Source organism: Cricetulus griseus, chromosome 4 (genome assembly GCF_003668045.3).
Source record: "Cricetulus griseus strain 17A/GY chromosome 4, alternate assembly CriGri-PICRH-1.0, whole genome shotgun sequence".
NCBI classification, from domain to species: Eukaryota; Metazoa; Chordata; class Mammalia; order Rodentia; family Cricetidae; genus Cricetulus; species Cricetulus griseus.
The window spans coordinates 191,180,435-191,205,001 of NC_048597.1; the positions used below are offsets into that span (position 1 = coordinate 191,180,435).

The following is a 24,567-nucleotide window of genomic DNA, read 5'->3' on the forward strand; positions in this document are numbered from 1 at the left end:
GAAACTTTTTTATTTGATTTTTTTTTTTCAGACCCAATTTGTGGAGAAAAATAATGATGCACTACATATGTCTCTTGAATCCTTGATTTGTGAATCCAGGGATAAGTTCATACGGGCGTTATTTGAATCATCCACAAATAACAACAAAGATACCAAACAAAAGGCAGGGAAACTTAGCTTCATCAGCGTGGGAAACAAGTTCAAGGTATTTGTGCTATGTAACTAACTGAAGGGTTTTGTTTTTTTGTTTGGGCTGTCTTTAAAATAAAAACCATGGTTTTGTTTTGTAAAGTAGATACTGTAGATCATGTCTCGAGAAGACCTGCATTATTGATGCTTGTATGTAGGATCTATCTGACTGTGGTCCTCATAGCTGAGGATACAGAAATGCTTATGTTTTCAGACTGTGTTTGCACACAGCATATCTGACTGATTCTCCTAATGTTCTTGCTTCTGCAAACTGCCTGGGTGACCTTCAAGCCTTCTCTTTCCCATGTGTTTTCTGTTTCCTTCCTCATTCAGCAGTTTTGTTTAGCCGCAGTAGTTCAGCTCGGGATGGCTAGAGAGAACTAGTTGAGTTGAGAGAGGAAAAGCAGGCACATCCAGGGGTTTCAGGTAAATGATTGCCTTCACAGACTGCTATTCACAGCATGGCTGCTATGTTAAAGAGCCCGTCTCAAGTTAATGGTTCAGTTTGTGATTTGTTGTCAATGTATTTTCTCTCATGATGTCATGGGCATGCATATTACAGTAAAATTTAATCAACGCTTCTGGTAGCTTTTCTAACAGAGGAGTGCGCTGGTGTGGCAAACTCTTCAATTTGCTCATTTAATGTTAAAGAATAATTTATTTTATTAATTTTGAATCAGAAATTAATTCTTTGAACTCTAACAAGGAATATTTTAAAACAAGATGTGTTTTAGTGATAGAATGCTATTATTTGCTTGTAACTATCATTTAGTATTGCTTATAATCATTGCTCAGTATAGAAAAATTAAAAAAAACCCTTTCATAAATAATTGCAATGTGTAGAACAAAGAAATATAATTAAATTCTCTATATATTTCCAGTGAGTATTATTATATTTCCTACAGAACTTCATTTTGCTTTTTGAAATTCATACTTTAAATATTAAAAATGATGTAATTGAGAATAGTATTCATAAAAAGCTGTGGTTCTCAACCTTCCTGGTGCTGTACCCTGCTATAGCTCCTCATGTTGTGGTGACCCCAACCATAAAATTATTTTCATTTCTATTTCATAACTGTAATTTTGCTACTGTTATGGATCATCACGTGAATATCTGATATGTGACCCCTGTGAAAGGGTCGCGCAAACCGCAAAGAGGTCATAACCTACAAGCTGAGAATCACTTATGTAAACATTACTGTGGTGCTAACTAGTAGCACAGACTTTCTCAAGTCCCTTTTGGGTTGAAATGGGCCCTGACCTGGGCTTGGTGACACATGCCTGTAATCCCAGATCAGGGGAATTAGAACTCAGAGGATCAGGAGTTCAAGGATAGTCTCGGGTACCTGGATCAAGATCAGCCCAAGCTACATGAGACCCTGTCTCAAAGCCCAAAACCAAACTAGACAAACTAAGTGAAAAAAAGAAAGAATTGACATGGATCCTAAATACCTAACTTTATACTTACATTTCTATAAGCTAAGTTTTTTTTTAAAGCTTTCAAAATATTAATATTGATAAAAAAACCATAAAACATTTTAGGTAGCTGAATTCAAAGGTTTGGATTTAGTTTAAGATGTATTAATTATAAGTTCTTGACATATTCAGTGAGCAATTTTTTTTCTAATCATTTTTTTTTATTAGTTCAAATTAGGAACAAGCTTGTTTCACATGTCAATCCCTTCTCCCTCTCCCTCCCCTCACCTCCACCCTCCTCCCCCACCCCCAAACTACCCCCCACACCATCCACCCTCCCCTCCCCAGGCAGTGTAGGGCCCTCAGTGGGGGCTCCCCAAAGTCCACCACATCATCCTAGTCTGAGCCTAGGCCCTTCCCCATGTGTCCAGGCCAAGAGAGCATCCCTTCACGTGGGATGGGCTCTCAAAGTCCCTTCTTGCACCAGGGAAAAATACTAATGCACTACCAGGGGCCCCCTAGAGTGCAGAGGCCTCCCCATTGACATCCATGTTCAGGGGTCTGGATCAGTCCTGGACTGGCCTCCCAGACAGCAATCTGGGGTCCATGTGCTCCCCCTTGTTCAGGCCAGCTGTTTCTGTGGGTTTCACCAGCCTGGTCCCAACCCCTTCAATCTTCATTCCTCCCTCTCTGCAACTAGGTTCCAGAGTTCAGTTCAGTGTATATCTGTGGATGTCTGTCTCTGCTTCCATCAGCCACTGGATAAGGGCTCTAGGATGGCATAAAAAGTAGTCATCAATCTCATTTTAGGGGAAGGGCATTTGGGTTATCCTCTCCACCATTGCCTGGATTGTCAGTTTGTGTCATCCTTGTAGGTCTCTGTCCTCGGAAGCAATATTTTTTACCCAGTATTTTTCCATTCAAGATTAAATATTTGATAACAGGTTGGTTTGAAAATAGCCCATGGGCTAGATGTGGTGTCATGACTCCTGTGGTCCCAGGTGACTCAGGAGGGCAACAAACAAGGATCACTTGGGCCTAGGCATTCAGGAGGGCCAGCCTGGGAAACATAACCATCAGAACCCTCCTCAGAAAACAAAAACACAACATACCATATGAATATAGTTATATTGCTACTAAAAATGTAGTTAATAGTATAAGTGATAGTATAAATAACGTTTAACTGGAGTTCAAATACCTTGTAACTGTTTAAACATAACAATATCTGTTATTTGCACTGACTGCAAGAACTCTGAGTGATATGAATAAAATATTCCACATATGTTGTTCTCTGATATGCTTTAAAATGAAGTCTTGACTGATCTGAAGCACACGATATGGACCAGGTTGGCCTTAAACTCCGTATGCCTCTGCCTCCTGAGTGCTGGGAATAAAGGCATGTGCTACTATGCTAATATATAATATAATATATATAATATATATATAATATAATATATATATTAGGACTCTTAACTTTAAACACATTTTAATAGCTCATTAAATTAAATGTGAACGGTGTAAGACAAACACAAAGCTGACTCCATTTCAGTTAACACTTCAGTTATCCAGACTATAGGTCAATAACACTTCAGTTATCCAGTGCCATGGGGACCAAATATTTTCCACCATTTCCTGATAGTGTTTTAGAAAAAGTAATTATTTTTGCTGGAAGTCTTATTGTATTATAAACACAAATATTTGTGTCTGTAAAAGTAAAATATTAGAGGCTAGAGAGATGGCTTAGAGGTTGAGTGTGTACTTCAATTTGTAGAGTACCCAAGTTCTGTCCCCAGCATCGACATCAGTGGTTCACATGCACCTGGATCTCTAGTTCAGGGAAGCTGAAGCCTCTGGCCTCTGAGGGTAACTGCATTCACTTTCGACATGCATACATCTATACATAATTAACATCAATTCTAAAAATAATTACATAAAAATACACACGAAGCCTGATTTGCCCAGAGTACTTCCTGCTCTGGCTTAGGCTTTGCATTAATGAACATTCTTTTCTGTTTTCTCAGCTGTTGCTGTTTAATTTTTCCTTCTTCTATTCTTACTTATTTCCATGTTTTAGGAGCAAAACAGCACATTTGGTCTATGGATTAAAAAGAGTGGATTTATCACTGTTGCTTTCTTTCCAAAGAGGCTTGCTTTTCAGTTGTCTGGGGTACAGACTAATGTTGACTTCTGTCAACTAGTTTTGTGTGTGTGTGTGTGTGACTGTGCTCTTCAGTCCCATGACAAATTCCCTGTATTTTAATAACAATTATATTCACAGTAAGAGAATAAACTTTGATACCGAGACTTTGCCATTGCTTGCTCCATGTTCTCAGACACATCAAGTTTTTACTCCCTAGATCTTAATACCTGTACTACGAGGCTAATAATCTATCCCTAGACTAATTAATAATTAGGTTCATTGTGCTGTATTCTTTGTTGGATTAAATATAACAATACTCATGAAAAGCTTTCTTTGAGCGTTGCCCACTCATGGAAAAGCATTCAGCAAAGTCTACATGTTACTATTAATTATAGCTGTGCTCAACACAATATGTTAATTTAAGAATTAGCATCTTAATTTGTATTTTCTAAGTGGCATAATAAGCATTTCAGTATAAAATTACTTTGTATAGACTAGCAAAACAAACATAATTTAAGCACACTGAGCCAGGGTAAATTATAATCAGTAATCTGAAACTAGGAAATCATGACAACTGTTCATTGTGAAAAATATTTTAAGGAAACATTTGAGTTTTAAAAGCACTTGAAATATATACTATTTTTAAAATAGGAAAGGGAATTTCTGTAGCTAGGGAAAAAAACAGTTTTGTTTGGCTGTGCTGCCTGAATTAATCCTGGTGTACAAATAGTGCTCATTTTAAACATCTCAGCCTTCATAGCATGTGACACGGGGGTGCCTTGTTTGCCACATACACAGATACTGTACTGCAGCTTTCCTACTGAGTACACTCCAGTATCTTCACATGCTCTCTTCATTGCTCATATAATTTTCCTCATTCATCGTATTTGTTAATGTGTCACCAGTTTTCAGTCTTAATTATGTAAGTTCTGTGTCAATGATGTAAGTTATTGTCCGTGACATTTCGTTAGCCATTTTGCATGAGGCTGCCTGTTACACAGATTATGTGCCTCGAGGATATTATGCTATGTTACATGGGCATGCTTTTGCATGTTATTTTAGTCTCATCTTGGTGAGTTAATATGAATTCATTTCCACTGTGCATTTTGACTTTTTGAAATAATCTTATCTCCTTAATTTTCTAGACACAGTTAAATTTGCTTCTGGATAAACTCCGAAGTACTGTGAGTATACTTACTAAGAAAAGGGTTTTTCAAATGGTCTTTTGAAGCTTTTATTGGTGATTATCCAAGTAAGCATAGTAACCCTGGGATAATGAGAGGTATATTTTAAACCACATTCTCTTTCAAAAAGATGTCGGTTTTTAGAGGGCTGGAATTTAACTCAGTGCTAGATTTTTACCTGGTAAGTATAAGGTTTGGGATGCCAGTCCCAGGGCACACCCTCACACATGCTCACATACTCACAGCCACACCCACAGCCACACCCACACCCTAGTCACACCCCCACAGAAACACCCCCCTACAGCCACCTGTCCACATGCATGCCCATAGCCACAGCCACACCCACACCCACACCTACACAGTCAGCTTTTGAGATGGTAAGATGTTTATTATTAGTTTTTTTTTTTTAAAGAAAGGTCAAGTATGCATGTGAAATGAAATTATTTGGAAGTCTTTGTTGTTAATAAATGAAGATTCCACAAAAGTGAAAATAGTAATTATGAAAAAGAGCAAACATATTTTAATATTAAAGATAAAACATGCAATTTATTGTAATACCTTCAGACAAGGCAGTGCACTGTAGACAAAAATGAACTTGAGTTTTTCTGTTTTTTATAGACACCAAGCTTACTGCCAATTCACCTTTTAACTGCATTTTCTTGATTCACCCTGGGATTTTTTTTCTAGATGTGTTTTGGTGGTGGTGGCACTGAACCTAGGATTTTGCACATGCTAGACAAACGCTCTGCTGCTAAGCTGTACACCTGTCCCTTGATTAATTTTGTCTTACATTTTTGGACAGGGTCTCCTCATATAGCTCAGGCTGGCCCTGAACTTATAGTCATCCTATCATTGACCCAGTGTCCCGGGGATCACAGGTGTGACTTGCTGTACCTGGGTTCACCCCAGTGTTTTGACTGAAAAACAAAACCCACATAGAAAGAAATCCTAATTGCTGAGTATGGTGGCACACATCTGGAGAACCCAGAATTTGGGAAGTTGAGGCAGGAGGCTCTTCAGTTTGAGGCCAGCTTGGCTTGCACAGTGAGAGCCTGTCTTTATAAAGCAAAATGAAAAAGAATGACAATGAATATGTGGGTTATTATAGAAAAATTTCGATTCTAAGGAAAGGCTTATTTTTTTTATACAAATCATGGAGTTCATCTTCATACTGTTCCCTTCAAGGCACCGGTCATTTCCAGCAACCAAACATTCATTCTGCCCTCGCTGTTACTGCTTTGCTTACTGATGAATTTTCCCTTTGGAGCCTCCCAGAAAAGCCCGAAGTTTCCAAGTCTAAAATATTTGACTCTTAAGAGCCAAGCATCTTGTAAAAATATAACACTTTTTTTCCCTTGGGAATTTCATACATGTGTACATACTCTTCCTCATGAGCCAGGCTTCTTTAAAGGTTAAGTCTGATGAGGAGGTTGTTTTATTTTCATTTCTCAAAGAGTACACTGCTCTAAAATGATGAGGTGATTGTGGTTTGTAGAAACATGTCATCCAAGTGTCCATGGTGAGCATCCTTACTGAAATAATTGTTTAGGGTTGTACAGAGGCCACTTTGAAGACAAACAGCTGTGGATGTCTGCTATGCTATCTTCTGTACACAGCACTTTCACTGTGGTACAAACAGAGAGAACAAACAGTTCTCTCTGCCTTGTTCAGCAAAATATGATCACCACATGGCATTCCTAAAGTTTTTGAAAATATTACTTAATAAACAAAACACGTAGTGGTGCAGTTTGGGACCTGTATATTTTTGAAGTTGAATAAAAAATACTGATTTATGTTTGTGTTTTGTTTGCTTACATTTTGGCCTAAATTTTAAACAGTGTTATTTTTATTTCCCTTCCAGGCCGCTATAGAGGCTGGGGATCTAGCTAAGTGGTAGAATGTTCACCTGTGTGAGCAAGGCTTGAAAAACAAAAATCCAAACCCTCTATGAGAAAATAATGTTAAGTCTACATAATGCATTGTTTAAATGTGATGAAATACTTTGCAGTGAAAGACTTTTTTAAAAATGATTTTGACATTCAAAACTAAATGTCATTTTGCAAATATTTATAACATAGACATTAATTTCAAGGTTCAAATTATAGAAATATGACAATACAACTATAAATTTCTTTGTGTCATTAATGTTAATACGCTTTGAAATTAGTGGTATTCATAGAAATAGAAGCAAAGGTGCTATATGTACTATTTTAAAAAGTATTTCTTATTCTTTCAGGGAGCAAGCTTCATTCGCTGCATCAAACCCAACTTAAAGATGACAAGTCACCACTTTGAAGGCACCCAAATCCTGTCCCAACTTCAGTGCTCAGGTATTCTCATATTTCCATAGTCTGTCACAAGGTCTTCAAACAAACAGCTCCCCTTCCCTTAATTCTAAGCAAAGTGCAGGAGGCAGGAGGAAGATAACTCTAGCAACAGGAGTTCAAGTTTTTGTGAAGTAATATGATCCAAGTAGGCTTTGTAAGGAGTGTGTTACTGACAAACACGGATCTGTAAGCAAGCTGCTTCTGGCAGCCGCAGTCCACCAAAGTCCTCATTTCCCACATAACTGGGTTAAGAGGGGGCTGGTGTCCTTGTTTCTCCTCCACCATTTGTGGAAAAAAAAAAATCAAAACAAGATGAAGCCCTTGGGCTCTGTGTCACTTTCATGAACTTGATTAATCTGTCGCTTCCAGCCCCAGCCCTGGATTTGCTCGGTTGCAGAAGCCTCAGGCACTTACACTTCGTGCACATGCATCCCAGCCATAACTGCTGCCTTACTTGCTCTTTCTGCCATTTGGTTTGGTCCAGCTCAGGCCCTGCTTCTCCTCAAACCCAACCCGGCTGTCCTCTGACCCTTTTCTGGTCCTCTCAGAGATCGATTTACAGCGAGGCTAAGGTCTCTTTAAGTAAAACTTTTCAAAGCCCGGCACTTAATTTTGTGTGAAAGGGTCCTTCCCAGATGAGGCAAGCTTCAGTTTTCCTGACATCTGGATTTATTTCTAACTCTTCTCTGTAAACTTTAACTGTTAAGAATTTAATCCAGCTCTTTCCCCTCGTCTGAACAGGGCTGGTAGGCCAGCCGGGTTGGCACCACTTAAATTCACGGTCACTGACCTTTCAGGGTTCTCAAACCTTGCCTGCCAAGTTCCTGGCTCCACATCTTTCTGTTTCTCTGCAGAGCCAGCCAGACCCGGCCAGACCCCGCCCCCTCAAACCCCCTCGCTCTCTTTAGAGCTCTGCCAGCCCTTGGCCTCTTCTCTCACCAAAGCCTGGGAGCTTCACCTGGGTGCTGCCAAGCCCTTCTGCCTGTCTGCACCCGCTTCGCCCGCTTCGGGTCTGTTAAAAGCAGGAATCTCTGGTCCCTGGTGTAGTCCTTTCCTGCCTCTCCTGAGTCAGCATGCTGATTAGGCGCTGGGCCAGGCCCCGTGGGACTGAGTGCCCCCATTTCTGCTAAGACAAGCTAGACTCACTCTGTCACTCACGTGGCATTCCACATTCTCCCTTTCTCCAGTTTCTCTTTCTCTAGTTCCTTTTCTCTTTGCCATGCTCATTTTGAATTCCCTGCCTCCTGGCTTCCATTCCATCTAGAACCCCTGGTGTTACCCAGAATGCTAACCGTTGACACTAGGGGCTCTTAAGCATTTGGAATGTGGCTGGTGGGACTTCTGTAGAAGTGATTTTAAACTTTATTTACTGCTAAAATGTAAACAACTCTGTGCCTCGTGCAGCTAAGGACCTGTGGCTAGTGGACTGCCTTGTTCGGTCTCTTTCCCAAGCACTGTGATCTCCTATACCCTGTGGTGCACTGTTGCTTCCCACTCCAACCCTTCTCTCTCTTACTCTCTTGCTGCAGTCGCCCATACCTCCTCCTTGCATCTGCTCAATGCATTGGAGACATGCGTGGCATTGTCACTTCACAGTTCAGCTCTGACCAAGTCTCCATACTGCCCACAGTCCTCTGATGGGTCCTGATGAGTGCTGGGGTGAAGAGTGCTGTCCTGGTGCTATCCTCCTCCTCCTCCGGCCTGTGTGTCCCCAGCTCCCCTCTCTCCAGTCTCTTCTGTCTGTGCTCTCAGTGCTCGGCTCCCTCCCATTGCAGGGTCTAGGTATATGCTGCTTCCTGGCAGGATGTCTTTCGTTCATCATCCATATGTCAGCTCACTAACTACTTCTTTTAAAGCCAGTCTTGATCCTGGCTCCAAAAGAGGCTTTGTTCATGGAGCTGAGGTCTGGCATTTTTATTTCACAGTCACAGTTACAGATTTTATGTATACTTTGTAGAGTTCCTCATGAGACTGATGAACTGTCTACTGGGCACGAGTCTGCTACTATAATTATTGTATGTGATATACATTCATATGTGTATTTTAATGCACATATATATTATATACAGTTATTTAAGGTTTCCCTCAGGAATTGTGCTTCCTCAAAGTCCTGGTCTTTCTAGTGTGTATCATATTAATTCATCTTTGAATAGAATGCATAGTCTATCAGATACAAAAATTTATTTGTGATTAATTTTAAACAAATACTGGAAAGTCAGCTAGTGCATTTCTGCATATAATAATTAACTTTGTATTTTGCAAGTAACTACAATGATTTGAAACCCTTTGCATATTCACACAGTCAGCTAAGTTGTAGTGTAACAGGTGACAGCATTTCAGTGTCAAAAACTGTGACAATGCTAACTTCCTACTACCAGACCTGAGAACTTAATCTCGTTCTGGCCATTTTTGAGTTCAAAGCCAGCCTAAACTACATAGCCAAGAGCTAGGGCTGTAGCTCAGTCTGGTGGCAGAACACTTGTTTTAGCATGTGCAAAGCTCTGGGCTCAGTCCTCAGTACTGAAAGGAAAAATGATGGTCCCTATGTGTTAATTTAATCAGTATACCTTATGCCTTAGACATATTTTTATGCTGGTTAGATAAATCCCTGGTCCCTAGTCAATACATTATTTTATGGGTATAATACAATTTAATAAATGGGTCCTCAAGTTATTTCTGTTTTGTGTTTGCTTGTTTGTTGTAAGCAATGACCGTGGATATCTAGGCAATCACCACATCTTTGTCCATAAATGAGGAAATTGTAATTTAGATTCTTTAAAGTAGAAATTATACAAAAGATAAATGTTTCCAAGTTGCCATCTATTTCCTTGGCATACTCTCTCACAGAGTTTTATTATTTTTGCAGTCTAATAGGATAGTATTCAATCTGTCTTTCCTAGATTTTCAAATTAAAAATATACTTATTAAAATTGTAATCTTTACATTTTAATGTGACCAACTGGAATTCATTTTGGCATAAGGGATAAAGAAAGGGTATATTATCATTTTTTGTTTTCCACATATTTCAGGCTTTTTTGTTTTTCTGTCTTGAGGATAATTTAAAATAATCTCCTAGTTTGCTTTCTATTGCTGTGGTTAAGACCATGAACAATAATAACTTGGAGGAGAAAAGAGTTTATTTCATCTTACACGCCCGAGTCATGCTCGTTACTGAGGGAAGTCAGGGCTGGAGCTCACAGTGAGAATGTGGAGGCAGAAACTGAAGCACAGACTGGAGGAACACTTCATTGGCTTTCTCTGCTACCTTTCTTACACAACCCAAGATGCCAAGACAGCTTGCCTGGGGTGGCACCACCCACACCAATCATTAAGCAAGGAAATGCCTGGCAGATTGGCCTACAGGCCAATTGAGGCAGCTTTCTCAATTGATGTTCTTCTTCCCTGATGGCTTAAGTTTGTTCCAAGTTGACAAAAAAGCAACCAGCACAGATACTTCCTACTAAAATTACTATCTAGTGACTATCAGGAAAACATAGGGAAGATGGGAGAAGGTGGGTTTTCTTCTTTTAGAACTCCTGTGTTGTCTGCTGTCTTATGTAGACCTGAGGCTAAAGTTGACCATTTCCTAGAGTTAAATTAGTAATTTATATTTATCCTATAGACGTGACTTCCTAACCAATAGATTAGTTTCTTTGAAAGGTTAGTAGATCTTATTTTGAGGCTGGGCCTAGAACCTATTTGTCATGCAAGTCTAGTGTCCTCCTTGGGAACTATAGTCTCAAACTGGCAGAAGGTTGTGTGTGTGTGTGTGTGTGTGTGTGTGTGTGTGTGTGTGTGTGTGTGAGAGAGAGAGAGAGAGAGATATTATATATATTATATTATACATAATATTTAAATAATAAATTCTCTTTTACTTTGTATTAGTTCTTGGGAAAGCATAGAAATGGAGAGGGGACCAAATGCAGCATTTTGCTTTATATATTTTTAATTGTGGATTAAGAAAAAGTAGAAACCATACTGGAGCCTTCTAGATGGGATGCCCCCGAGAAATGATCAGCTATGCTGATTTCACATGGGATTTCATTGTGGTATTTTAAGTGACAAATTAGTGGATGTAGATTTCCTGTGTAGTACCTCACTTCGGACAATTGCCCTGTAAGTTGTCTTTTCATAAATGTCCACTTGTATATTGATGAGTCACTCACAGGTTACCCTGCACTCTCTATGGTGAGAATTATTTGTGCTCATGACTCTAGGTATGGTGTCTGTGCTGGACTTAATGCAAGGAGGTTTCCCTTCAAGAGCCTCATTTCACGAACTCTATAACATGTACAAAAAGTACATGCCAGAGAAACTCGCAAGATTGGATCCAAGGCTATTTTGTAAGGTATAAATCCTGCTTCAATACAAATTTCTTAGCAGCAAATCTTTCCTATTAATTTCTAGTTGGAACTCAAATTTTTAAACCTGTTTTTCAGGCTCTTTTTAAAGCTCTGGGATTAAATGAAGTTGATTACAAGTTTGGGCTCACAAAAGTGTTTTTCAGGCCTGGCAAGGTAAATATGTACTTATTTTAAACTTTAGCACATGACAGTTGGGCTTGGTATGTATTTTCTTAGTTATTAGAGGTTGATGTTATTGCTACTTTCCATATAACAGAGTGAAAATATGTTTTTATTCACACAGTTTTCCTGTTTAGGGGTGTTTCATACTCTGAGTTTAAATTTTAGTTTTAATCATTATTGGAATCAGAATGTTGTTAAATTTTTCTTAAATAAGAAATAACCAAATATCTCTAATATTTAAAATAAATTGAAGGCATTTCTATACTATTTTAATTTATCAGTTAGATAGCTGAGCATGCAACCCAAGCTGGCCTGGAATTCTCTATGTAATTGCCCCAGACTCCTGAATGCTGAGAGTACAAGCCGGTGCTGCTCTCCTTGATGTGGTTCATTGCATGTTGGCCTCTCTATTGTGAGGAAGTTTCATTCAAGTGTGGTAGATATAGAAGGCATATGAAATTGGACTGGAGTTTGTACTGACTATTGATAAATTTTGCAGTGAAAGAGTACATAAGCACTGCATATGTTAGGTTGTAGTTTTTGGCTAACATAGTACTTCATTGAGATGCTCCCTGAACGTTGAACACTTCATTCCTGTATCACATATAACAGCGTGTTACCCTAACTAACCCTCTCACCCTAACCCTTACCCTAACCCCCTAACTGTAGCCTGTATGCAAACACCTAAGGCTGTTCACGTGTAAATAATATTTCCACATCCCTAACATTTAAAATTTTATGATTAAAAGCCATTTTTGTGGACTGGCATGTGACACCTTTACTACTTCAGTGTGATATTTGGGGAAGAATGGAAATATTCTGGAATTTTGTGGTAAATAATAGAAATAATACATTTTATTCATTAGTAGCCAAAATATCTATTGCCTTTGTGTGGTCTATCTCCTAGTTGCAATTTCTTGTTTTTGTCTAAAATGGGGGTGGGTGTTGGGAGAGACAATACTTTGGTGGCTCTCCTGTAATAGATGACCTTTGCTGTCAAGAGCTGTGAGGGTGTCTGAGAATGTTGCTTAACTGGCTCAGACATGTTAGCCCTTTTCAACATTTTTCCTCAAATATCTCTATAATTAGTCATTTAAGAGTTTTTCCTAGTCCTATTTTTGCTGCTACTTAGAATTAAGTAACCTTCCTAAGCTCCAAAGCATTGCTAATGGACAAAAGAAAGGGACCATGAAATGTGACCGAACAAGTTTAAGCTTTCTGTTTACCCTGTTAAGATGTCCTTGGATTTGGCTTTTAGTGATTTTCAGGAAGTTAGATTTGGCATTTGAAGTCCATGTATTTTATTTTCCTCTCTATTTGAACACATTTGCCCTTTAATGCTGACACTAAGTTATCTTACTCCTAGTTTGCAGAATTTGATCAGATTATGAAGTCTGACCCTGATCATTTAGCAGAGTTGGTAAAAAGAGTCAATCTTTGGCTAGTCTGTAGTCGCTGGAAGAAAGTTCAGTGGTGTTCACTCTCAGTCATCAAATGTAAGTATTTTTTCCTTGGCTAGTGTCACATTTTTTAATCTCAGCGCTTGGCAGATTGGGGTAAAAGAATCAAGAGTTCAAGGCCTCAGCTTGGAGATACGGCTCAGTGGTGAGAGCATGGTTGCTTTTTCTGAGGACCTGGGTTTGATTTCCAGCACCCACATAGCAGCTCACAACTGTGTGCAATTCAGTTCCAGGGGATCCAGTGCCCTCTTCTGACCTCTGTAGGAATTGCATGCACAGACATAAAGGCAGGCAAAACATTTATACACAAAAGAAAATTAAAGAAAAAGAAAGTTCAAGACCTTCCTGGGCTACACAGTGAGACTCTGTCTCAGCAACAACAAAAAAACCAAAGTCCTCAGCAAACTGTGTTTTATTTCACATCAAGATTTGCTGTTTTGACAGTGAGATGATTTGAGGGATGCAGTGAGACTGTCTCATTGATGCTGCTGGCAGCTTTGGTTCTCGTGTCTGATGGAATGGCTCCCTGGTTCCTCCGCCAGCATTTTCAGACTTTTATTTTTTGAAGGTCTGATGATGTCTACTATCTGAGATATGTTCTAGGAGTATTAATTTCATTATTGTCTTAAGCAGCAGAATGTACTGTCTTCTTTTTCCCCTTTCTCTCTTTGACCCCCACATTTGACCTCCTCATTTTCTCCAGTTTTAACTAAAGCTATTCTCCCTCTGCCTAAATGGCATCTACATTAGGTATTCTCAATAGATGATCTGTGTTCTGTCTCTCTGTGCCCCTAGCTTCCCCTCCCCCAGTCTATTTAATTTGAAGTGCTATGTATTGAACTCCGGGCCTTCCAAATGCTAAGCAAGCTACACCCCTGGGTAATGTCTCTCTTTTCTTATTCATGAAATCTCATTAGTTATCAAACTATATGGATTTTTGCCTTTGGATAGTATAACCCATTATTTTCAATGTCAATACCTCAGGGCAACCTCTTTTCATCACTTACACAATAACTTCATTAGCTCCAAAAATTGTTTACTAGCTCCCCACCCCACTTATCTTTTTTAACCCCCAAACTTTCCTAGCCCTCATTCAATAGCTGGCAAAGTTTGAATCCTAGCCATTTTTCCTAGACTGTAGTTGGGGTTTCAGTTCATCTTTGCAGCCTCTCCTGCTCCTCCTCTCTCAGACTCACTCTTCAGTACCCTGGACCAAGCTGAGCTTGAGTGAATTTCTGCCAGGTTGTAGCAGCTACTTACTTCTGGCCTAAAACATGAGTGAGTGGAAATACTTTGGATTACTTGAAGGTCTGTGGTGAAAGTTTAACGTTGGGAGCTGTGTGGGAATCAGTCACCATGCTCCCATACTTACCGGAGTCCTTGAAATAGTGCTGCTTGTGTGGCAGGACTTAGTAGAGAAATCTTCACTAATGGGGGAGTAAAATTTACTTGGTCTAGCACAAAGGAACTAGGCACATTATTATTGAGACCTTTTGTTAGACAATAGTGCATACCCATAAAAAAAAAAAAACAAAACTATGATAAAAAGACACCTTTAATCCCAGCACTCGGGAGGCAGAGGCAGACGGATTTCTGTGAGTTGGAGGCCAACCTGGTCTCCAGAGTGAGTGCCAGGATAGGCTCCAAAGCTACACAGAGAAACCCTGTCTCGAAAAACCAAAAAAAAAAAAAAAAAAAAAAAAAAAAAAAAAGACAACAGAACCTCTTTTCCCATTATTTTCCAAGTAAAATATGAAAGTTTCCCACAGGCTCAGTGCTTTCGGCTTTGTCTATAGTGCATTTCCAGAAGGAAGTAAACTCTGTTTCCTAAACTCATTTGGCAGGTTAACTTTTTAAAGAAAGTTATAATATTTAATAGAACATTTAAGAGAAATATGGCACAGAAAAGTTTGTTAATAGTAGTGTTGCACACTTGAGAATACATTTGAAATAGAGTGCTAGCCACATCCATCTTTTTTTTTTATTATTTTTAAGAAGTTAAAGAAACTTTAGACTTCCTGCCTCTGATCACTGGAATAACATATACATCAAGATTTTATGAGAATTGCTTTGTGGGAATGAATGAGTTTTTAATTTATGTCCTATTTAAACCAATATGTTTCTGTCATTTTATTTCACTCTTACACATAGTGAAAAACAAAATACAATATCGAGCTGAAGCGTGCATTAAAATGCAGAAAACGATTCGAATGTGGCTTTGCAAAAGGAGACACAAACCACGGTAAGATGAACAGTGTCTGAAGATCTATACAAATGGCTTGTTTGTGCTGTGGATTTGGAATCCGCTCATTCGTTACTTAGCTTGCTGTTCTACCACAGGGTTTGAGTGGCTGGCAGACATGTGAACACTTAAAGATTGCAATGAAAGACCGAGAGAGACTGCCATTCTGGTTACTGTATGATTTGAGTTTCTTGATAATGCCAAGTTAGATGCTGTTTTGGAAGACACCCACCAGCCTGGTGGTAATTTCAGGAATGTTCATAAAATAATCTTACTTTGCTGGTGTGTCATTTCACTGAACATATTTCATTTTCATCTTACTTAAAATTTGTATTGCCAGGTTACTTTTTAAACTTTGGAAGTTTGGATAGCTATTGACACCACACCTTTTCAAAGAAATGTTGGATCATTTGAGTTTATAATTTCAATGAATCCTCATTTTTCTGTCTAAATATAGCTGGCCTCCATGTTATTGATGGCCATCAATGCTAATCCTATGTGTATTTGATTCTTTTCATACTTAATGAGAGACCTGAACAGACTACTAAACAATATTGAAGACAGAAGTAGCCTGCCCGTGTAGCCGCAGTGTTCACTGTTTAGCAATGAGAGTCCTCCTAGAACATTAGTTTGTGAGGTAACTAGCTGATGGAGCCTTACTATTGCAGCATTGATGGCCTGGTTAAGGTGGGCACCCTGAAGAAACGACTCGATAAGTTCAATGAAGTAGTAAATGCATTGAAAGATGGGAAGCCAGAGGTGAACAGACAAATCAAAGATCTGGAAATTTCTATTGATGCTTTGATGGCCAAAATTAAGGTGGGTCATTTTCATCTAGCTAACTTGAACTTTTTATATAATTTACTGTTTCTTGTTATTGATATTGAACTTTATGCAGGAAAACACACTTACTTATTCAAGATATGAAACATTAAAAAGTAGATACCCACATTAATTTTTTCTCAATATGTAAAAAATTTTGTATTAAAAAGATAATCTTTATGTGATTTTTTGTTTGTTTGTTTGTTTTTGAGACAGGGTTTCTCTGTGGCTTTGGAGCCTGTCCTGGAACTAGCTCTTGTAGACAAGGCTGGTCTCGAACTCACAGAGATCCGCCTGCCTCTGCCTCCCGAGTGCTGGGATTAAAGGCGTGTGCGCCACCAACACCCGGCTATATGTGATTTTTTTTGTCTGTTGTTAGGCAAAATATTACCCTGTAGAGAGTAACTAAAATACTAAAACTTTGTTGTTAAGCTTTTACAGTCATTATCCAGGGAGGGTTAATGTAAATTAATTCCTTTTATGCTTTTCTACTTTCCAAAACAAATTTTTTTCTATTGTATTTATTTTTCTTTCTGGAGGTGCTGGGTCTTGAGCAAAGTTCATTGAGCATGCCCTTCTACAGAGCTACGTCCTCAGGTCCCGGAAATGAAACTACTAAATTATAAAAGTAATGTGTCAGTGTTGAAAATGGAGCGAAAGTCATCCAACACTCTTTTGTAGCAGCACACTAAGCGTTCAGATAATATGTGTTACCGTTTCCTTTATAATCATACTTTGGACGCATACATTTTTACATAGTTCTCCATCATAATTATGTGTGTCACTTTGTACCTCTGCTGTTAGGATACATGATTTGTTGTGGTTAACACATGACCTTCATAATTTACTTAGCTATTTTAAAAGTAGCACTTAGCTTTCTTCATTTTTAAAGGAGAAAGTGGAGCAATTTTAGGTTTGATTTTTCAATTGCTTGAATATCAATGTGACTAAAAATATTTTCTATAATGCTTGTTACCACATTTCATCTTTATTTCAATTTCCTCAATTATATGTTAGGGTGTTTTACAGGTTTTCTCAAGTAGCACTCAGAAGTCAATGCACTTAAATTAAGCCTTTTGTAGTTCCTGTTGACAGGTTAAATATTAGAGGTAGAAAGAAAAAAATAATGAAGAAAAGGAAGAAAATGCTACAAGTAGATTTTGATTTTACAGATCAAAGGTGAGACTGGCTTCAATCAGAATTAACCCAGGAAAATCATCCAACAGGTTTAGTTGTAATTTCCCAACATTCCTTAGGTACTAATTGAATGGTGTAAGTAAAGAAAGCAAACTGGCTAAAGGAGATAGTCATTCCTTAAAAATATTTTAAAGCTACATTTATACAGCTTTTCTCACAGCCTGCTACTGATATTGATGGCTTGTTTGAGAGGACCTAGACTCAAGTATTTATGTGTGGAGAAGATTTTCAAGGAATATGTGACTAGCTGGACACGATGGTATACACCTATAATCCTAGTGTTTGTGAGGCTCCTGAGCTCCATAGCTAGTTCAAGGATACCCTGGGCTACGGGAAACTGTTTTAAAAAAAAAAAAAAATCTTTTTTTTTTTTTTTTTTTTTTTTTTTTTTTTGAGATAGGGTTTCTCTGTGTAGCTTTGGAGCCTATCCTGGCACTCGCTCTGGAGACCAGGCTGGCCTCGAACTCAGAGAGATCCGCTTGCCTCTGCCTCCCGAGTGCTGGGATTAAAGGCATGCGCCACCAACGCCGGCAAAAAAAAAAGATATTAACATAGTTTTGTTGATCAGTTTTGCCAGCTATTTATATATATCTTAGAGGTTTTTATTATTTATTTTATTTTATTTATTTATTTATTTATTTTTTTTGTGAAAACCCCAAACCATTGAACTTATCATTGTGTCCGTTTTAAAGCGTACAGTTCGGTGGTTTAAGCATATCCACATTGTGCAGAGGAGGTGATTCTTAAGGACATGTTTGTTCTTTGGTTTTTTAAGTCCACCATGATGACAAGGGAACAAATACAGAAAGAGTATGATGCGCTAGTTAAAAGCTCGGAAGATCTCCTCAGTGCACTGCAGAAAAAGAAACAGCAAGAAGAGGAGGCAGAGAGGCTGAGGCGCATTCAAGAGGAGATGGAGAAAGAAAGGAAGAGGCGCGAAGAGGACGAGCAAAGGCGGCGGAAGGAGGAGGAGGAGAGGCGGATGTAAGCCATTTGCAGAGTTCTGACTAGGAGCCTAAGGCTGATAGATGATGGCTGTTCTCAAGCTATGTCCTACTCATATCAGATGATTACCAGCTATGTATTTAATTATCTATCTATATATTTGTTTATTTCTTCATTTATTTATTTATTGTGACAGGGATTCAGAGCTGGTCTGGAACTCCCATCCTCCTGCCACAGCCTTCTGAGTGCGCATTATACTCACATACCAACACGCCTGGTACAAATCAAACAATTTTAGAATGAGTTTGCAAAAAAATTTAATGCTCATTTTATATAGTTACATGAATTTGTTAACTACAGGTTGGGTGTTCCTAATCTGTAACTCTAAAAACTAAGAAGAAAATTTGAAGTCTGAAATTTTTTTATTACGTGTGAGCTTTGTGTGTGTGTGTGTGTGTGTGTGTGTGTGTGTGTGTGTGTGTGTGTGTTCTTTGCCATGGTATGCTTATGGAAATCAGAGAACAGCTTGTGGAGTTGGTTCACTCCTTCATCACATGGGTTTTGGGATTGATAGTATCAGTCTTGGTGGCAAGTGCCTTTATCTGTTGGCCCTAAAGTCTGAAACTTTTTGCGTGAGTGGTATCACAAAAACTTAATTTAATACAATCTAGCTGTATTTTATTCTTTGGCTTCTGGAGACAGGGTCAATTAGCTCTGGCTGACTTCCATTTTTGCTATATAAACCAGGCTGTCCTCAAACTTGTAGCCCTCCTCTTGCCACTGCTTCTTGGTGCTGTGTTTACAGGCATGAGCCACCCTGCCCAGAAAATTTTGTTTTGTAACGTATTAACCATACATATTAATGGGATTCATGTGATGCTAAGATGCATGTGTAGTGTACATTTGACACACCCACCCACCCTTTTCTCCTTCTCCCCATCTCTTCACCTGGCAAGCTCTCTTCAGCATCTCTGGAAATCACTATTCTACTTTTGGATAGAGTTCTCTCTTTTCCTTAAGTTTCCCCATAGGAGAGAACACACGGTTCCTGTGTTTCTTCTAAGTCTGGCTTATTTCCACTTCCACCCATCTTGCTGCAGATGGCAGGATCTCATTCTTCACCCCCTGCTGTGCTCCTGGACTGATTCTACACCCTAGTTATTGTGAATACATGGGCATGCAGTTCACCCTTTCATACACCAACTTTATTTCCTTGGGCTGTGAACTCATCATTACCCAGTTAATATCTGGAAATGCTTTACGTTATGGAAGATGATTGCATTTGTTTTGCTTAAGAATTGTTTAGGGGAGCTAGACTTTATGATATTTGAACCTAGCGGATGATGTGTGTGGTCCGAGGCTGGCTTGGGTTCATCCTGCTCTCTGGTACTTGTTCACTTATAGCTCAAGTTTGTCTCCTGAAAGATTTCTCATAGTTAAAAGTCTGAAGAGTTCTCTCTCCCATTCTCAGGAAACTTGAGATGGAAGCAAAGAGAAAACAAGAGGAGGAGGAAAGGAAGAAGAGGGAAGACGACGAGAAGCGGATCCAGGTATGTGCTTATTGGACTGTGTTTCTATCAAATAGAATCTGCAAGTAATGAAGAAACTGATGTGAAACCCTGGTTTGCCCAAGTAGCTATCACTGGTTTACCCCAGGGGTTAAAAGCTGATTCTGAAGGGAGTGTGGGATGGGGACTTGGTGCTAGAGAAGTGAGTTCAAATCTAGGCTTTGTCACCAACAGAAATGATGACAATATATATATATTATTATATAAATATAATATAAAATTATATAAATATAAAATTATATATATAATCACAATGAATTTCTTTCTGTAGACTGGGGATAATTAATAGTTGTATTAAATGAGTTACCACATAGTAAAGATTGTACAACAATTCCTAGTTCAGTAACCATTAGTTTTGTTTCTATATTGAGGGGAAATTCAGACAAGCATTCACTTAAAACATAACTTTGGGAACCAGAAAACATTATGTTAAGTGAGGTAATCAAGGGGCAGGAAGACAAATGCATGTGCCCAGGTGGGAGCAAGTGTGGGCTCAGGCCAGTCAACTAGAAAGGGACCAAGAGATGTGAAAAAGAGGTGTTAAAGGGAAGACAACAGCCCAAAGTGAGGGAGAATTCTGGGAGGGAGAGGATGCCGTGGGGAAGGGGGCAGAGAGCTGAGGTAGGGATGGGGACGTCAACCCAAATGAAATATGTATTAAAAATCCCACATGGGAATCTATTACTTCATAGTAATAAAAGTTAATCAAAGAAAAAGGGTATCAGTTTGAGAGTGGGGGAGATATGGAAGAGTTGGAAGGAGGGGACATGGGAAGGTCGGGAAGGAGGAAAGGTAACGGGGAAGTGATGTAATAATATTGTAATTAAATATGTTTTAAAAATTAAAAGCTTGCTTCTTAAAAAATGGCTTCAGTGTTCTACAGTGTTATTTTATAAGTACAGGTACCACTATGAATGAGCTAGGCTTAAGACAGTTGTAACTTGTAGTTTGCTTGTTTTTATTTGTTTCTGGCTATCCTGGAACTTGCTCTGGAGACCAGGCTGGCCTTGAACTCACAAGAGATCTGCCTGCCTCTGCTTCCTAAGTGGTGGGATTAAAGCGCCTTTACCACCCGGCCCTCAATCCCCAGTGTTTAGAGTTCTGTTTGAGAGCGGTTGATCATGTTTCTCTTGTCTGGCTTTCATAGTGTATGCTTGTAAGTGTAACCATTCAGTCTGCACCCGGATGCTCGCATGGCACTGGGGAAACTCACACTGGGTCACAGAATGGTGGAACCATGCAGCTTCTCCCGCCATTTGGCATTGGGGAAGTGAAGCATTAATGATAATTGGGGCGGGGGTGGGGGGAGGGCGGCTGTAAGAGTGAGAGACTGTGTTTAAGTAGCGTCTGAGCAGATAATCTGGCCCGGGCTACTAAGCTTTCCTTTTGTTCGAGGTAATAATTTTGAGTATGAAGAGCTCTTGTTAGGTTGGCTTTTTTTTGTGCTGCAGGCTGAGGTGGAGGCGCAGCTGGCCCGACAGAGGGAGGAGGAGTCCCAGCAGCAGGCCGTCCTGGCACAGGAGTGCAGGGACAGGGAGTTGGCTCTGCGTATCGCCCAGAACGAGTCTGACCTCATCAGTGATGAGGCGCAGAGCGACCTGGCACTGCGAAGGTACTGTTGCTCTGGGTCGACCCTGACCTGGGCTTTCTTGAGCTTCCTGCTTCTTCCCATCTCTATTTGAAGAGGACTAGTAGAGAGCCTTAGGTTTTAGGTTTTGACAAATTTGAAGTAAAACCATTTTAAAAGTAGTTGGATTTACTTTTGTGTGTAATTGAATGAAACGATTGATTTTTTTTTTCCATTTAGTTATTGAACTGTTAGAATATAAAACTCCAATTTTCAGCTAATGGCTTTTCTATTAAGAACAAAACTCAACTTCATTTCTGAAATTGTTTAAGGGTATTGTGTTCTGGGTAGAGATTTAGTTTCTAAATACTTGGTAAATACTGATATAGAAGGTAGTGACTGTATTATAATGTGGCTTATTACGTAAAAAGTAGGGGCTCTTCAGTTTCCTAACACAAATTTGAAACAACACACCACATTCTTAACACTTGCAGTTTACCCTCCCGTGCCTCAGAGCAAGACCTATTCCTTTACAAAGAGGAAAGCCAATCTTACAGAATTAATTTGGTTCCTTAGATTCTGAATTTTGTCTAGAGATTATGGTGGAGTTTGGAACAGCATGGGTGTTCTTAATACTTGGTGTTAAGTTGCAGAAAAGTTAATATTTCTCATTTAAGAATTTTAGAATCTATAATCATACATTTTTATTATTCATTCAAAAAGGCCAAACATATTTGTGAGGGGTATATACTTTCTGTATCTTGAGAGGTGTGATTAGACATGTTTTCAGAACAATGTCCGGGACATATTAAATTACAGCCACTAGATGGCGCTATTTGCTTGCCAAAGGAAAAAGCAGCGCCATTCAGGTGGTTAGATTTTATTTAGCTGCAAAGATGTTTTTGTTCATTTGTCATCACAAGTTTTTCCAGTGTGTGATTATGTAAAAAGCTGTGGAGTCTGAACCATATATGAAGGTATATGATATTGTAAATGAGATGACTAGGACTGTACACACAAAAGTGGCTATAATAATTACATAAATTATGTATGTGGCATATACTTGGCTACTGCTGTACTAAACATTTCTTAGTTGTTTTTCCAGCTTAAGTTCCTGTTCAGCAACTTCTAAGTAAGATTTGTTTGCACACATGTAATATGTTTTCAAATATCATCTTAATCCATTATTGATCCTTGATGCAAACTGATAACTTCAAATCACACGAAATTGTAGAGACATCCAAATTTATATCAACACCAAATCACACAGGATATGAACGTCTGAATTTTCCAATCTTAATGTATTTGCTCTTTAATTTTTACTAATTCCATTAATTTATTATTTTGCAATCTTTCTAATGACTATTTTTAAAACACCAATGATCTTATATAGATTAAACATAACTTGTATTCTTAAATCAATGAGTAATTAGAACACAAATTTACAATTCTTACAATCCAGATTTTTACAATTCAGCGCTGGTGATGATAGTAACCAAAACATATTCTTTTCACAGAGCTAATGGAGCAAGACCACAAATGACACCGTATGTCATTTCTCTTCATCTCTTTAAAGATTGGGCTTTAGTTTTTGAGAAGTAGTTCCCTCCTTGGAGTAAATTCTAAATTGCTTCCTTTTATCAAAAGACAATGAAATAATTTTTCCACTTTTTCTTGCCTAGGGGAGTGTCCGGTGCTCAACCGTAGAAGTTCATGAATTGCTCTCCTTTTTTCTGTTGTTTCGACTCTAATACCAACTTGTTTTATGTGTTGTAAGACACATTTACTCTATTATCTTTATAGCAGGTGTGGAAGAGTAAATAAGAATAAGTAAAATACTTAGCTTTCAGTGTATATGATGATTAATTATACTAATCCGTGAAATGGGTCTCCATCTGAGGTTCATACATAATACTCCTTTTGTTGTTGCGTTTCCCCAGAGAGAGGCTCTTAATAACACCGGAAAAATGACAGAGCATATTGTACACAGCTATAAAACATTTAAGGATGTTTATACAACCTGAATTTTAACAGCATTAAGATAGTTCTCAACTAAGACCACAGCGTCAAGAGAAGGTGTTTCATAAATAACATGGATGAACACATGTAAAGGGGAAAGGACAGCCATTCCTGACGACATTTCAATTATGATGTTGCATGGACGCTACAAAGACATGGTCCAAATCGGATTTTCTGCCTACATAGAGAACCACCATGAATGCTATAGCTAGAAATGCAAACTGATAAGAGACCGTCCCACAGGCTCTAGAGCCACAGCAGCACGAACAGTCCTCTTCAGAGTCCCAAACAAAACTAGGTGTGATCTCTTCTCGGTTATACAATGTTTGCATCTGCATAAAAAGCTGCGTATTAAAAAAATAAAAAATTGTGCATTAAAACTATGAAGAAATGCGTTAACATTTAAAACAATTTACATGTAAAATATATTTTCGTGGGTATGCTTCACTTTTTATGTGCCTGGCATACATGCGGATCTTGTGTGGGCCAGAGGAGAGTTCCTGTTCAGGACACAACATCTCAGCAGACACCAGGAGTGCAAACTTGCAGCATTGTTATTACCTCACCACCAGCCAGGAATTTAGAATACTTGCTGAGTGGCCACTGTTTACTCTCCCTCCATGAGAACAACTACTTTATAGTTGTCATTTGAACTTGTTAAATAAACACTGTAATTAATGTCAGAGGTGAAATCCAAGCATTTGCAGGCAGCTCAGCACTTCAAGAAGAAGAAAGTGCCTAGGTGCAGGGGCCAGTTTTGGCTCAGCAAATCTCATGTAGTTGGTATAGAATCTGGTGTAAAATGTTGGTGAGAGTCAGGGATGAGGGTGATTTGGTAGAAGTTGTCTCCTGGTTTGGAAACATTCGGAGACATCTCTATGGTCAAAAGACCAAGTGATCTAGAGCTCAGGAAAGTGATTTCACTCCTTGGGAACCTGCTGTGAATAAACCGTTGGAAGGCACTT

General features: G+C 38.8%; 1 protein-coding gene across 2 annotated transcripts in view; it reads left to right on the forward strand.

Moving 5' to 3' along the window:
• Positions 1-24,567, forward strand: part of Myo6 (myosin VI) — a 135,105-nt gene that overhangs the window by 96,658 nt on the left and 13,880 nt on the right. For both annotated transcript variants that reach the window (XM_035443823.1, XM_035443824.1), the window contains exons 18-28: positions 32-205; positions 4,891-4,929; positions 7,166-7,259; positions 11,474-11,604; positions 11,696-11,773; positions 13,149-13,278; positions 15,394-15,484; positions 16,153-16,303; positions 18,279-18,487; positions 19,920-19,998; positions 21,468-21,628. In XM_035443823.1, the coding sequence (XP_035299714.1) occupies positions 32-205; positions 4,891-4,929; positions 7,166-7,259; positions 11,474-11,604; positions 11,696-11,773; positions 13,149-13,278; positions 15,394-15,484; positions 16,153-16,303; positions 18,279-18,487; positions 19,920-19,998; positions 21,468-21,628 (1,337 nt within the window). The remainder of the gene's footprint in view (positions 1-31; positions 206-4,890; positions 4,930-7,165; positions 7,260-11,473; positions 11,605-11,695; positions 11,774-13,148; positions 13,279-15,393; positions 15,485-16,152; positions 16,304-18,278; positions 18,488-19,919; positions 19,999-21,467; positions 21,629-24,567) is intronic.